At 35.7% G+C, this 15,140-nt stretch overlaps 1 protein-coding gene across 3 annotated transcripts in view; it reads right to left on the reverse strand.

Moving 5' to 3' along the window:
- Positions 1-15,140, reverse strand: part of CCSER1 (coiled-coil serine rich protein 1) — a 1,472,832-nt gene that overhangs the window by 1,285,564 nt on the left and 172,128 nt on the right. For all 3 annotated transcript variants that reach the window (XM_066232458.1, XM_066232459.1, XM_066232460.1), the window contains exon 3: positions 12,649-12,833. In XM_066232458.1, the coding sequence (XP_066088555.1) occupies positions 12,649-12,833 (185 nt within the window). The remainder of the gene's footprint in view (positions 1-12,648; positions 12,834-15,140) is intronic.

Consider the following 15,140-nt stretch of genomic DNA (forward strand, 5'->3'; position numbering starts at 1 on the left):
AGATAATATAAATAATGTGTGTATGAATGTATCATGGTAAAAAAAAAGTGAGAGATTTTGTACTAACAATTAACTTTCTGATGAATCTATGAAGAGCAGTGGTTTTTAACCTTTTTATACTTGCGGAGTGGTGAAAATAGGAAAATTACTTCAGGTATTACTGAAGCAGAAATCACCCTGATCATAAGCAAATTCGACTAAGATCATTGGTTCTATAATCTCCACACATCAGGGTGGTAAAGTCTTTCACAGATTGGCTCAAAATTTCTGGTGGGCTGGTCCACGAACAGACAGTTGAAGAACACTGATGTAGAGGATATATGGGTGTTTCTTGGACAATTCTTCTAACTTTGCCATACATATGAAATTATTAAAAATATTAAAAATGTAATAAGTTTAAAGTAACATGTTGTAACCAAAGTGATGCTGGTGCTTGTAGCCTCAAAGGAAATTTGGTTACCATTTTTTTAAGTGAAGGTTTCACATGAGGGCATAGCAGTGAGAAGCAATGCCTAGTTTACCCGCTTTTTTGAATCTGAAACTATTAATACCCAACTGCATTGCATTATTTTGAGTCATGTTTTACCATATTTTTGAGAACAGAATTGAAGCCAAAAAGAGACAGAACAAACAGGATAGAGGGGAAAAGGAAAAAACAGAGAGGAGGACAGCCAACTCTCCGTATCTGAGTTCTACTTTGAACAAGTTCTATTCTGTGAATTAACTGAATAAAAATATAATGTAACTGTATAAAGAAAAAAAAACTACATTTATTTGAACACACCATGCTTAGCCCAGTTCTTGATTCACTGTAGACAGTATACATTTGAGGGTTTTCTTTATTTAGTATTTTTGTCCTTCCACCACCTTTTAAGTTCCCATTTTCCCATTCCTCTCCCTTTGGCAACTATCAGTGTATAAGAATTCTAGGATCTGCACAAAAAATCTAGAGTTTTTTAAAAGCAAAACTTTGTCATTTTTTAATATTGTACAACTCAGCTACCATGAGTAAGCAAATCTTCTCTTCTTGTTTACCATGGCATCTCCATCCCCTTCAAAAATGTCTAATATGTCCTGGACACTGTGTTCAACAGAGAATTCATTTTGTTTGGCCACAAATTCCATTTAATAGAAATTTGGGCTGCTTTACCCTAAGCAATTCTGTGATACTACTATGCAATCCTATTTTGGTAAAGACAACTATTCTTTAACAAACTTTTGTCTATTGCTTTATTAAAATAAGCTTGTTTATTGAACCAGAATAATTTTTTATATTATAGTAAAAGAATTCTTACTTTTAATGAATGTAGAAATTTTTAGCCAATTTGTAGTATCAAAATTGGTAAATCACTTTGCTTTATGTTATTTTATAAGAACAAACAACAGTTTTTGTAAAAATTGTGTGTGTATGAATTGTTCTGATTTATTTAAAGTTACCTAATGATTTACCTATAACGACTAAAATTAGAAACATGAAAAGCTGAAGATTTTAACATCATTTATGTTCAATCTCTGTACAGTGAATCAAAAAATAGAAAACAAAACTATACACTGAACAACAGCAGCAATCTTTGAACTTCTTTAGTTAACAGACCTTACATGCTTCCAGCTGCAGAACAGTTCCCTTCAAGAAATCATGGTATAACTTCATAAAATTTAACGGTGTCCTAACTCCCTTTTGTTATACAGAACTTCCTAGAGTGATGACTGGTATTGGGAAAACACATGCATTAACAGTTCCTTTCTCTTTAAATATAGGCCTAGCATCTCTGCTTCACTTATTTTTTTCTCAGCTTCTGCATTTTACAATGAACAATGTACAGTGGCACTCCCTTGGCTCAGTGATAGTTTATATATACTGTTATTATTATTAAAAAATAAAAGAGATAATCACTGTGATTCATGAACCATAACTAGGTGGCTGATCTTTTCATTGAAAATCCCAATTTGTATTACTGTACCCACATTTCTTTGGCACATAAATCTAACAAAAACAACAGTATACTGAGTTATAATGTCTCATCCCAACCAGGACATAATGAATGATATGAATTATCAAACAGCTGGTAACCCCCATTCAAATTCATATAGTTTAAATACTCAAACAAAAAAAACCCTACTGGCAGATATATTCTTCCAATAGAATTAAGAAATAAGAAAGAAGCAAAAACTTAAGGGAAAATACAAGCTGCTTAACCCAGGCACTAAATACAAAGGTTAAGCACTCTCCTCAAGCTATCTATCCTGTTCTTGCCACTCACTCAAAAAATATTCCTATTTTTACCCATTAATTCTTTATATCCTTGGATCTTAGAGATATGTGTCCCTGCATTCTCAAAGTACTTTTCTACTAGCCTTCCTCATTTCAACACACCTCACTTATTTATTTATTTGTTTGTTTGTTTGTTTATTGTTGATTCTGAGAGGAGAAACATGAATTTTGTTGTTACACTTATTCATGCTGTCATTGGTTGATTCTTGTATGTACCCTGACTGGATATCAAACCCACAACTTTGGCATGTCGGGATGATTCATTCTCTCACCTGCTTTAGAACTTCATCAGTATGTGTCAAGCCTGAGAGGGAACTAAAAATATCAGACTCCGGCTGCTTTAAGTTGGATGTAGCAACCTCAGCACAACAGAATATATACACAAAGGAGACATTTCCAAGCAAAATTTTAAACCTAGAGTACAATGATGACTAAACTAAATTATAAAAATGATAAAATGACAGCCTGACCAGGCGGTGGCACAGTGGATAGAGTGTAAGTAAGACTGGGATGCGGAAGGACCCAAGTTCGAGACCCTGAGGTCGCCAGCTTGAGCACGGGCTCATCTGGCTTGAGCAAAAAAAAAAGCTCACCAGCTTGGACCCAAGGTTGCTGGCTCGAACAAGGGGTTACTCGGTCTGCTGAAGGCCCACAGTCAAGGCACATATGAGAAAGCAATCAATGAACAACTAAGGAGTCCCAACAAAAACTGATGATTGATGCTTCTCATCTCTCTCCATTCCTGTCTATTCCTCTCTCTGACTCTCTCTCTCTCTCTGTCCCTGTAAAAAAAATAAAATGACAGTTGCTCTAATTTAGAAATGATTAACTTAAAAACATCATTGGATTGGAAAAGTGTGTAATGTATATGTGTGATTCATTTCTAAGTCACACATTTTTATCCTGACTTTACAAATATGATGATTTGTGATATAATTATAAATGTTTGTCTCAATTTTAACATTATTTCAAAAACAATATTAATATGTTAACATATTTATATTTTTATAAACTGACTGTAATGTTTAATATTAGATATAATTCTACCACTATATTTCTTGACCTTGGAATTAAAAAATAATTATTTAATATACTAAAATAAACTTATTATGCTATATTTAAGTTTCAGAATAGTAGATTCTAAGAATAAATTTTGCTTCACTAACTTGAATAACGTAAAAACTGCAAAGTCCAGTGATCATTCCCTGAGGAAAGGTAGTTATTTTACTCAAGGTCAATTCTGTCTTCTAAATTATACAGCTGTTCAAATGGTCAGAGATTTTTCATAAATCCTGAATCAATAAATATTTTCTCTCATGCTATGAAAGCTATGCCAGCCCACAGGGTTACCTAAATAAGGCATAAAACAGCTTTATCTCACAGAAAACTGATATAACTTGATGCAGTTAGAAATAAAATTGTCAGTTTTTTTTTATTTTAACTCCTAGAATAAAAGGTAAATGACCTTAATTATCCAATTTATTAATCTTAGAGAAATATAAACTGTCTAACAGGTATGCTCAATTGAGTATGATTAGAGAAAAAAATTTTTCATTTTTTCTGTAACTGTCATTCTTATTTCCCTGATAAATAATAAATTAATTAAAATATGTACTTTTTTAATGAAGTTTTTAATATATATTATTTACTCCTATTGTTACAACATAAATGTGTAAATAATAAATTAATTAAAATATGTACTTTTTTAATGAAGTTTTTAATATATATTGTTTACTCCTATTGTTACAACATGAATGTTTATTGCTGTGGTCTAAATGTCTACTCCCTGCCCATTCATGTGTTGAAATCCTAATCCCCTAAAATGATGGTATTAGGAGGTAGGTTCTTTGGGAGGCACATAGGACATGAAGGTCCAGATCTCAGGACTGGGATTAGTGCCTGTATAAGGGAGACTGCAGAAAGATTCCAGCCCCTTCGCGCATGTAAGACACAAAGAAAAGGTGCTGACTATGAGCCAGGAATGGCGCTGGCACCTCGATCTTGGATTTCCAGCCTTCAGAATTGTGAGACATAAATTGCTGTCATTATAAGCAATCCAGTCTGTGTTATTTTGTTATAGCTGCCTAAGGGGCTAGACAAATATTAAATTTTAAGAATGTAATCATAGAGGAAAATATTAGGTACTATGCACAATCTCATGTGAACTGTATGAAGAAGATAGGTAATAATTGTGATACTGAAACTTGATTTACTCAAACATCTAAAGGTCATTGAAGACGAAGCTCTATAAATAAGCTACTCCTAATTTTATGCACTAAACATATTAACTGTGACAGCTGCTAAATAAGAATGACTCATCCTAAAAGCTAAAAAGGAAAAAAAAAAGGTGTATTTCATCCAATTCTGCTTCCTTTGAAGTAATTCTGAATCTTCAATTTATAAGAAACAAAGTGACTTAAACTGGATAAAATATGCACAGGAGTTTTAAAATATCACCTTAGACATACTTGACCGAGAACTTATATTTTTAATGGGTTCTCCAATAAATATCACAAATAATTAATTATTTCTTATCTTCTTTGTATGGCAAGTCCATAACTATTGTATCGCTATGATAAACCATTCATTCTATAAAGCTGATTATTCTAAAATAAATTATATTTCTAATGAAACAATGTCACCATTGGTATGGTTTTCATGTTCAGGACTTAGCATCAAACCCAAAGCTTCATCAAAAAATGCTTCCAGAAAACATCTGTACATTTGTATAATAAATTAAAATATCAAAATACGTGCATAAGCACTCCATACATGATGACTGTACTAAAAGCATATGTCATAAATTAATCAGCAATTTTACTTTTAATTCACCCATATTTTTTGTGTACCAGGCACTATAATAAATGCTGTAATAAGTGCTAATACATACAAAATTTTTCCATTTAAAAGATAAAAGTCTAACAGGTAAAATGAGACACATTCAAATCACTTAAGTGGTGGTTGCCATACGAGTGACATAACTGAGAAGGAATTTGATAGAAAAAGTATCATTAGTAACTACAAAATCAATGAAGGCATTATGAATTAGGACTATTAACTACAATTAATATATTAGTTATCACTTAGTGTAATTTCATGTTGAACAAGTGATACTTGTGATTTTCCTTTTTCAAGCATATGAGAATTGAGGAGAATAATTTGTGTTGTGTATTCCTTAAAAATATTAAGAACTCCTTTTTCTCATTAGATGTCCTTACAGCAAGCAATGATATTTGCTTTAATTCTATTAACAATGAGTTACACTAAAAGCTGAGGTTATTATTGTAACCCTCAATAAGCCACCGATGTTTTTAATATTTATTTATTTTTTTTTTTTAATTTTATTTTATTTATTCATTTTAGAGAGGAGAGAGAAAGGAAGAGAGAGAGGGAGAGAGAGAGGAGAGAGACAGAGAGAGAAGGTGGGGAGGAGCTGGAAGCATCAACTCCCATGTGTGCCTTGACCAGGCAAGCCCAGGGTTTTGAACCGGCGACCTCAGCATTTCCAGGTCGACGCCTTATCCACTGCACCACCACAGGTCAGGCCAATGTTTTTAATATTTAAAAGTCTCATTTAGAATTTCTGCAGTCAGATTTTCTAATCGTCTTTCTTTTTCTCTTAATTTTGAGCATGAAGAAATTTCATGCCACAAACAGAAGTGTGAAGGTACCTATAGCAAACAAGGCCAGTAGAGTTCTTTTGCCTGGTACAGGTGGGGTGGTTTGAAACATTCTTCAAAATTTAACGTGGCATTTTATTCTTTACTGTCCCACAGACTCTCGGTGTCCCTGCTCATTAGCATATAGGCCTCAGTGGTAGAACTTAGTAAAGGACACAAGAATTTACATATATATATTCAACACTGTCAATTAAGCAGGTTAGATAGACTCCATATAAATTATAGACACAGAAGTTCATGTCCTTTCTTAATCCTTTTAACATCCGATATCAAAAGTCACAATCCAAATCAAGTCCCACCCATTCAGAATTTTAAGATAGTCAAAATGGTTATTAAATCTGTTGTTGTATCTCCCCAAGATGGGACTCTGAATTCAAGAGTAGTTGCTTTCATCTTTGCATCTTCAGAATAGTTTCTCAATAAATATTCTTTGAAAGAAATTGTGAATGTATGGATGAATGGATAAATTAATAAAGGAGAAGTTAATAAATGAGACTACATAGGCCTCAGGAGAAAAGAGAATGGATAGCAAAGTGCCAGTGCTTCGCCATTTAACATAGGCCTTAATTCATCTTAAATTATTTAACTATTATTACTAATAACCTCAATTCTTAGCTTTGACACACCAAATAATTAAAATATTAGACATGAGATGCTAATGATTGGGAAGTAACAACTTTTGCTTAAATATAAATCTGGTCTGTTCTTCTCACAAAGAAGTCCTACAGCTTATGTTTTCACTATGCAATTCACAGTTTCCACACAAAGACAGGAGGATGCCAAACTGCAAATGAGAGAAATTATGTTGTATCAGAGTAAGACCGTCCATAAATGAATGCTGTCAGAATCACTTGGCACAAATAGTTCAGCATAACATTGTGGATGCATTTGCTGAGTTTTGCTGAGTCATCTAAAGATAACACAACTTTCTAAATCAGCTTCTAAATGTAATAAAAATAAATACTTCCAAATATAGCAGGATTCCCAGGAATAGAATCAAGTAGTTTTTTGATACACATTTCAAGTCCTTGAAGTCAGGAAGAAAGCACATGGCAAAGATAAAACTTTTGATTATGGATCAATCCTTTGATTTCAAAGATGTCTTCAACTTTTTCAGCCACCATGACCAGTGCAGTGTAAGGCACAAAGTCAGGGCCATTAAGTGATTGTGGACAGAAGGGAGGGAATAGGCAAGCAGGAAAACTTGTTTAATTTAAAGAATTGAAATACAGTAAATTATTTGAAAATATGAGAGTCATCAAAGCTAACCAGGCATATCTGGGTCTACACATTCCAGACACAATAAAGAAACTATTTTCTTATGTCTTTTGTGGCTAATTTAAGCCATGTGATTAGATCTAGACAATGAGTTGGGGGAGAAAGTACAGTGAGTCTCTCATGGATCAGAGCATTTGTTACTGAGATAATGACTTCCAGACAGTTCTTTTTGCCATGGTAAAAGGAAATATTTACAATGGTAGCTGCCTCAACAGCCCAGAAACAGAATGAGATGTTGAACAGAACTTTTAGCATCTTCCACAATGAACATATAGACTATGGCCCTGGCCAGTTGGTTCAGTGGTAGAGCATTGGCCAGGCACGTGGATGTCCCAGGTTCGATTCCTAGTCAGGATACACAGGAGAAGCAATTATATGCTTCTCCACCCCTCCCCCTCTCATTTTTTTCTCTCTCTCCTCCTCCTGCAGCCATGGCTCAATTGGAGCAAGTTGGCCCCAGGTACAGAGGATGGCTCCATGGTTTCTGTCTGAGGTGCTATGAAGAGCTCCATTGCTGAGCAATGGGGAAACACCCCAGATGGGCAGAGTATCTCTCCCTAGTAGGCTTGCCAGGTGGATCTTGGTCAGGGTGCATGTGATAGTCTGTCTCTCTGCCTTCCCTTTTCTTACTGAATTAAAAAATAATAAAAGACTTTATTTTGTAAAGCTGTTGAAAAAACCATAATAAATCCTTACATTTATTCATTGATATACTATAATCTGGAAGGAAAGTTCCTAGAAAAAAAGAGCCTATTTCTAGAAAAGCTTTTTAAAATAGTTAGACCCTCCTAAGAAAAGTATCAAGCAAATTACTTGTTAGAGAAAAATTAAGAAAAGTTTTCATTGAAAGCAGTTTTAACATACAGAGTTAAATGAATAGAAAACTGTTCCTGATCTATTTTGGTTTCTTGTAATAAATGTAAGCAAACCAAGTTCTTCTGTGACACTAATATTCAAAGAATTAATACATCCTACCATTTCCACTTCAGACTAAAATATCCCCAAATTACACAGAAAACACTAGAATCACAGTCTATCCAACCTATTAAGGCATATATTTGGTCACTCAGGAATCCTCAGCATCTTAATTAACAGAGCCATCCATCTACATTTTGTAAAATTAAATCCTCATGAACTACACTGCTCACAAAAAAAGTAGGGAATATTTCAAAATGAATTTGAAATGATAAAAAAAAGCATTTTATTTTTTTTATTAAACAAGAACATGAGAAAAGCAAATGACAAGTCAAAGAAAGTTGTTCAATTATGCAAATGAGATACAAAACCAACTTTTATTTCATTGGTGGAAATGCACTATACAAAAGGCTGAAAGTACTGGAGTGCCTGCACGCTCACTTATCCCCTATATTTTGTGAACAGTATATATAAGTACTCCAGTTCTTTCTAAATGTGAATATCTTCTTTTGTGACAAAGTTCATTTTTGAATGAGCTATCTCTCAGTACATAGATACTATGCATCAGCATATCAAGAAATACTACCAATTTTAAGTCCAGAATAAGTAATATATTTTATTTATTTTTCTGTATCTTTTACAAAGGGTCTCAGTCTACACTTAGAGCAAGCTGGAAAAATAAAATATTAATTTAAATCTATTGCATCTCCCCAAAGTGTGTATGGTTTAAAGTAAGACAGCTAGGGTTCAAACCTAAATGCTGTCTCTGCATCTTACTGTGCTCGGGGGCAAGTGCTTTCCTTCTTACTGCCTCATTTTTCTATTTTGCAAACTGTGATGATCAATAATAGTATCACTTGGTTCACAGTTTTGTGAGACCAACTGAGATAATACATGTGCAGCATTAAGAATAATCCCTTAAGCCTAAACAAGCATAATGAATAGAGCATCCACCTGGGACGCAGAGGACCCAGGTTCAAGATCCCAAGGTCCCCATCTTGAGCACAGGCTCAGCAGCTTGAGCATGGGGTCACCGACTTGAGTGTGGGATCATAGACATAACCTCATGTTCACTGGTTTAAGCCCAAAGGTGCTGGCTTGAAGCCCAAGGTTGCTGGCTTGAGCCCAAAATCACTGGCTTGAGCAAGGGGTCACTAGCTTAGCTGGAACCCCCGAACCAAGGCAATCAATGAACAATTAAAGGTGCTGTAACAACGAGTTGATGATTGTCATCTCTTTCCTTTCCTGTCTGTCTATCCCTGTATGTCTGTCTTTCTTTAAAAAAATAAAAATAAAAATAATCTCTTTATTTAAATTAGCCTTAAAAATACATCCTACTATTATTGCTCCAAGAGAAAAGAAAAATCAAACTATAAGTATATATTTTTTTTTGACTGATTGATTTTATAGAGAAAGAGTGGTAGAGGGAAAGTGAGAGAAACAGAAACATCAGTGTGTTGTCCCACTGTTTATATATTCATTGGTTGACTCTTCTATGTGCCCTGACCCAGGACGAGCGGCAAACCTTGACATATGGGGATGATGCTCTAACCAACTGACCTACGCAGCCAGGGCTTGCTTTAAATATATATATTCACTTCAATTATGTTGGAAAAGTAATATAGAAAGTGTGTGTCACTTTTCACACAAAAAGCTGCAATTTCCTAACTATATGTCACTTGTTTCAAAAATAGCTACACTTGCCTAAAGAATTCTAACATTTCTTCCTTATATTGCTATAAGTTAAAAAACATACTTTATGCATTTTGAATTCAATATTAAACTTTAAATTAATTAAAGGATGAGATATTAGTTGCAAATTGAAAAAAAAAACAGTAAAGTTATAAAATAATTTTTATAGGTTTTGTGTGTAAATCCAGTGAAATGTACCATATTTTAACCAAATTCCTATCTAAACCTTTATACTTTATAGCAGCATTTTCAACCAGTGTGCCACAAGAGGCTCACGGGTATGCTGCAAAAAATTTTAAAACATGCAATACATGATCAGGGGCACTGACTTCTTTTCTTACAGATTGTCAAATACAAACATGAGAACAGCCAACATAATAAAAGCTGTCGATGTGAATAAGTCAAAATTATGCCTATATTTTGTCATATCAGTAAAAAAGTACAGAATATTTTTTGGTGTAATACAGAATTTAAGTAATTAAAGTGTGCCATGCGATGAAAGAGTTTGAAAATCACTGCCTTACAGCCTTTCCCTCATCGTGGTTATGGTGTAACCCTGCCATCTAGTGGAAGATCTACAGCACTTCAGGGCCACTTTGAAAATACATGAAAAGCCTAAAATAAAAGAACAAATTACATTTTTGTGCTTTTTTAAAAATTTAAACAATGATTATTTTATTAAATTAATGAAGTCTTAAACATTATATATTTAGGTAGAAAACTAGAAGATCAATGCAATAACTAACTCATCAGTTGCTCAAAATATAGGATTAAAAGATAATTGTGAGCAATAGGACGTCCTAATATATTTACTGACATTTCAACTTTTATCATTTTACATTTTTCCTATTGTTTTAAATTAAACTTAGTAGGGTGACTTTGACCAATAAGAATACATAGGTTTCATGTAAACATCTCCATAGCATTTCAACCATTGATTGTGCTTTGACATTTGAAATTTGAAATCTTGTATTTGAAAGTATATCTTAGAGAAAAAGTAACTTTTTATATTACAATGGTAATTATTTAAGTATAGTATGAAAAATGAGATATAAATAATGCATAAAAGTCCTAGCTTTGGGTAACTGTATTAAACAGTACATAATTAAAAATACCATTCTATGAAAGAATAATGACAATTTTGTTAAGAAAAATGTTTCATAATAATTAATCATCCATAACTTTTAATGATGCATCAATTGGAAATCTTTCTTAAAATGTTATTTTGTTTGTCTGATTGGTTGATTTTGTGTGTTTTTTTTAATTTATATATGTGGATATATATTAATTTTTATTCAAATATTATTAAACATTTTTTTATTTAAAAATTAAATTTAGTGGGGTGACATTCATCAATAAGAGTACATAATTTTCAGGTGAACATCTCTGTAGCATTTGAACTGTTGATTGCATTGTGTACCCATCACCCAAAGTCAAATCATTTTCCGTTGCCATATAATTTATCTTTCTTTACCACTCTCCCCCCGGTTCCTCCTCCCATAATAACCACTTCACTTTTAAATATGTTCTTAACTTAGACAAAACTTAACATATACCTAAACATAGACAAAAAATATTAATTGCCACAATAACATTTTCAAAGCACAAAAAACCAAAATATAATATAAAATATATTTCTTTATATATAAATGTAACCACACCCACAATTGTTTTTTAGTATAACAGAAACAAGGAATCCATTATCATCTGTTGCTCTGTAGTTCTGATTTGCTCAATATTAAACTCTGGCAAGGCCTGACCTAATGGCTAGAGCTTCTAACTTCAAGTACAATGGTTTTGTTATCACTCAATAGTGCCTCTGCAACTTATGGCTCTTCACAACATGTTTCTCTGAACTATCAATATATAGCTAACGATATTTTCATTTGAAACAATTATCCAACTTACATGGAGATTTCATAAAGTATGTAGTTTTGTCCATTTTTTCACATATATACATGAATAGATAGTTGGGTAGGTAGATAGGTCATCTGAAAGAAATACTGTTAAATATTAGGGATCAAAGACACTGATGAAAAAGAACACATTTGTGAGAAAATGAGTAAAGTGAACTCCAAAAGGCAGGCCCACCCCAATGTCTGTGAGACCGGAGGCCTCCTGGACATCTTGGTTGCAGTCCACTGGTCAGCTCTTACCACGTCTGGCTCCCTCTCATATTACCAAGAAGCTCCACGCAGCTCCCTCCAAGGTACGCAGTCCACAGATGCAAGCCCAGACCAGTTCCCCCCGACCACCTTACCTCCACCTGTGTCAGCAGGCTCCCAGAGTTTGTTTGGACCAAGAATCTGGAATCTCTGTTATCTAGAATATGTGAAAGCTCTGGATTTCACTTTGACCACCAGGCCCCTCACGTTGTGTGGAGGGACAACTGTAAAAGTACAGGCAGAGGAGGGGGCACTAAAGAGTCTAAGGGTGGTACTGGCCTAGCTTGCAAGTGACATTTCATGGCTATAGGGTGAGGAGACTGCACGGTGTGTCAGAGGGAATCCTAGTGATCCGCATTTTCCTAAGCTTGTTTATCCCAAGGTTTTGTTCCAGAATGTAGAACATCGAGCTTTCCAGGGAAACAAGATGGACAGGAATTAAGGAGAACTATCATGGTGTGCTCTTATCTGTCATGAGAGTCTTAAGTGAAAACCTAGCATCTCTGACTTGTGACATCAACTATGGAGATCCATTTTCCCTTGAGTAGAAAAGGTCTATTCTTCAGTCTGTTTCCATTTTGCATCCAAGAATATACCAGCTATAAGATGAAACTTTTGGCATATGCAGGCATACGCATTTACTTACCATGCTGTTCATTTTTGAAGATGACGAACCTGTTCTTTGCTTCCTTAGACTATTAACTTCTTCTACATTTCCATCTTTTGGTTTCAAAATCATCCTGCTACTCCCTGCAGTCCCTTCTGACGATGACCGCAGTCGCCTCTCTATAAATCTTCCTTCACGATAGGGACTGAGGCTACTGGCAAGAACTATTAAAAAAACCAAATACATAAAAATTAATATATATGTTTAAATGTAGTTTTTATAAATATTCCATTGAAAGCATATGGGAAACCCCTAGTGTCATTCAAAATTTCTCTATCACAGATAACTTTTTAAATTAATAGTGGTAGCTTGGTTTGCTGATTCATGCAATCACTTTGAAGCCCAAAACTTTTGGAATCATCCATATCTCACATAAATTGCATAAGCAAATTCTGCCTTATTACCTTCAATTTGTATATAGAACCTGATCACTTCGTTTATAATAAAATATATTGTGATGGCATTGGTTAATAAAATTATATAGGTTTTAAATGTACAATTCTATGATACATCATCAGTCTATTGCACTATGTGCCCACCACCCAAAGTCAAGTCTTTTTTACCATATACCATATATGTGTTTGACTGCTTTACACTTTAGCACTCCCGCTCCTCTTCCCTCTGGACTGTGTCTTTGAGTTTTTGTTTTTCTTATTGGTTCATTTGTTGCTTTCAGTTTTATATCTCATGTACGAGTGCAACTATATGGTTCATGACTTTTTATGCCTGACTTATTTCACTTAACCTAATATTTTGAAAATCCATTCATGTCATAAATGGCATTATCTCATCTTTTCTTATGGCTGAGTAATATTTCACTATATATATATGCCACATCTTCTTTACCCAATCCTTATCACTTCTTACTACCTCCCTCACTAATATCCTTGACTGAATGCCATCAATATTAGCCGAGATTATTGTAATACTTTGAATAATCTCCTGCCCCTGCCTACTCCAACCTCTTCTCCCCCATCAACATACAATCTACTTTTGACATGGTATCAAGAATGATGTACCCTGGCCAGTTGGCTTAGTGGTAGAATGTCAGCCCAACATGTAGATGTCCCTGGTTTGATTCCTGGTCTGGTCAGGGCACACAGGAGAAGCAACCAACTGCTTCTCTACCCCTCCCCCTCTCCCTTTTCTTTATATATATCTCTCTTTCCCTCCAGCAGTCATGGTTCAGTTGGAGCAACTTGGCTCCGGGTGCTAAGGATGACTCCATAGTCTTGACTCAGGTGCTAAAGTAGCTTGGTTGCTGAGCAATGGAGCAATGGCCTGAGATGGGCAGAGTATTGCACCATAGGGGGCTTGTCAGGTAGATCCCAGTTGGGGTGCATGCAAGAGACTTTCTGCCTTCCTGCCTCTCACTTCAAAAAAAAAAAAAAGAAATTATGCACTTAAAACATAAGTGAGATGAGTCACAAACACTCCTTTAGTCAGAGCTGATGTATTCCCAATGGTCACTTAGGTTCCCCATGATATGCGCCTACTTTCCACCTTACACCAGAAGTGTAGCCATCACTTATCTGTTCACATTTCTAACTTCATCTTCCACTGCTCCATCTCACCCTTCACTCTGCACATGCCACACTGGACCTCTTGTCATCCCTAGAAAATAGCAGGCATGCTCCAACCAAGGACCATTACATGATAGCCTTTGCACTGAAAAACGTCTCTAGGCCGTGGCTGGTTGGCTTAGTGGTAGAGCATCGGCCCGGCGTATGAAAGTCCTGGGTTTGATTCCTGGCCAGGGAATGCAGGAGAAGCACCCATCTGCATCTTCACCCTCCCCTTCTCCTTTCTCTCTACCTCTCTCTTCCCCTCCCACAGCCAAGGCTCCATTGGAGCAAAGTTGGCCTGGGTGCTGAGGATGGCTCAATGGCCTCCACCTCAGGTGCTAGAATGGCTCTGGTTGCAACGAAGCAATGCCCCAGATGGGCCGAACATCGGCCCCTGGTGGGCATGCCAGGTGGAATCCGGTTGGGCACATGCCAGAGTCTGTCTGTTTGACTCCCTGCTTCTAAATTCTAAAAAATACAAAAACAAACAAACAATAAAAAAAAAAAACTTCTCTCAAATATTTGTATAACTTACTTCCTAATCACCTTCAAGTCTTTGCCAATATGCTACATAAGTAATACTCTGCTTATATTTAAAAATGCAAATTATGGCCCTGGCCTGTTGGCTCAGCGGTAGAGCGTCGGCCTGGCGTGCGGGGGACCCGGGTTCGATTCCCGGCCAGGGCACATAGGAGAAGCGCTCATTTGCTTCTCCACACCCTCCCCCTCCTTCCTCTCTTTCTCTCTCTTCCCCTCCCGCAGCCAAGGCTCCATTGGAGCAAAGATGGCCCGGGCGCTGGGGATGGCTCCTTGGCCTCTGCCCCAGGCGCTAGAGTGGCTCTGGTCGTGGCAGAGCGACGCCCCGAAGGGGCAGAGCATCGCCCCCTGGTGGGCAGAGCGTTGCCC

Source organism: Saccopteryx bilineata, chromosome 5, assembly GCF_036850765.1.
Source record: "Saccopteryx bilineata isolate mSacBil1 chromosome 5, mSacBil1_pri_phased_curated, whole genome shotgun sequence".
Classification (NCBI taxonomy): domain Eukaryota; kingdom Metazoa; phylum Chordata; class Mammalia; order Chiroptera; family Emballonuridae; genus Saccopteryx; species Saccopteryx bilineata.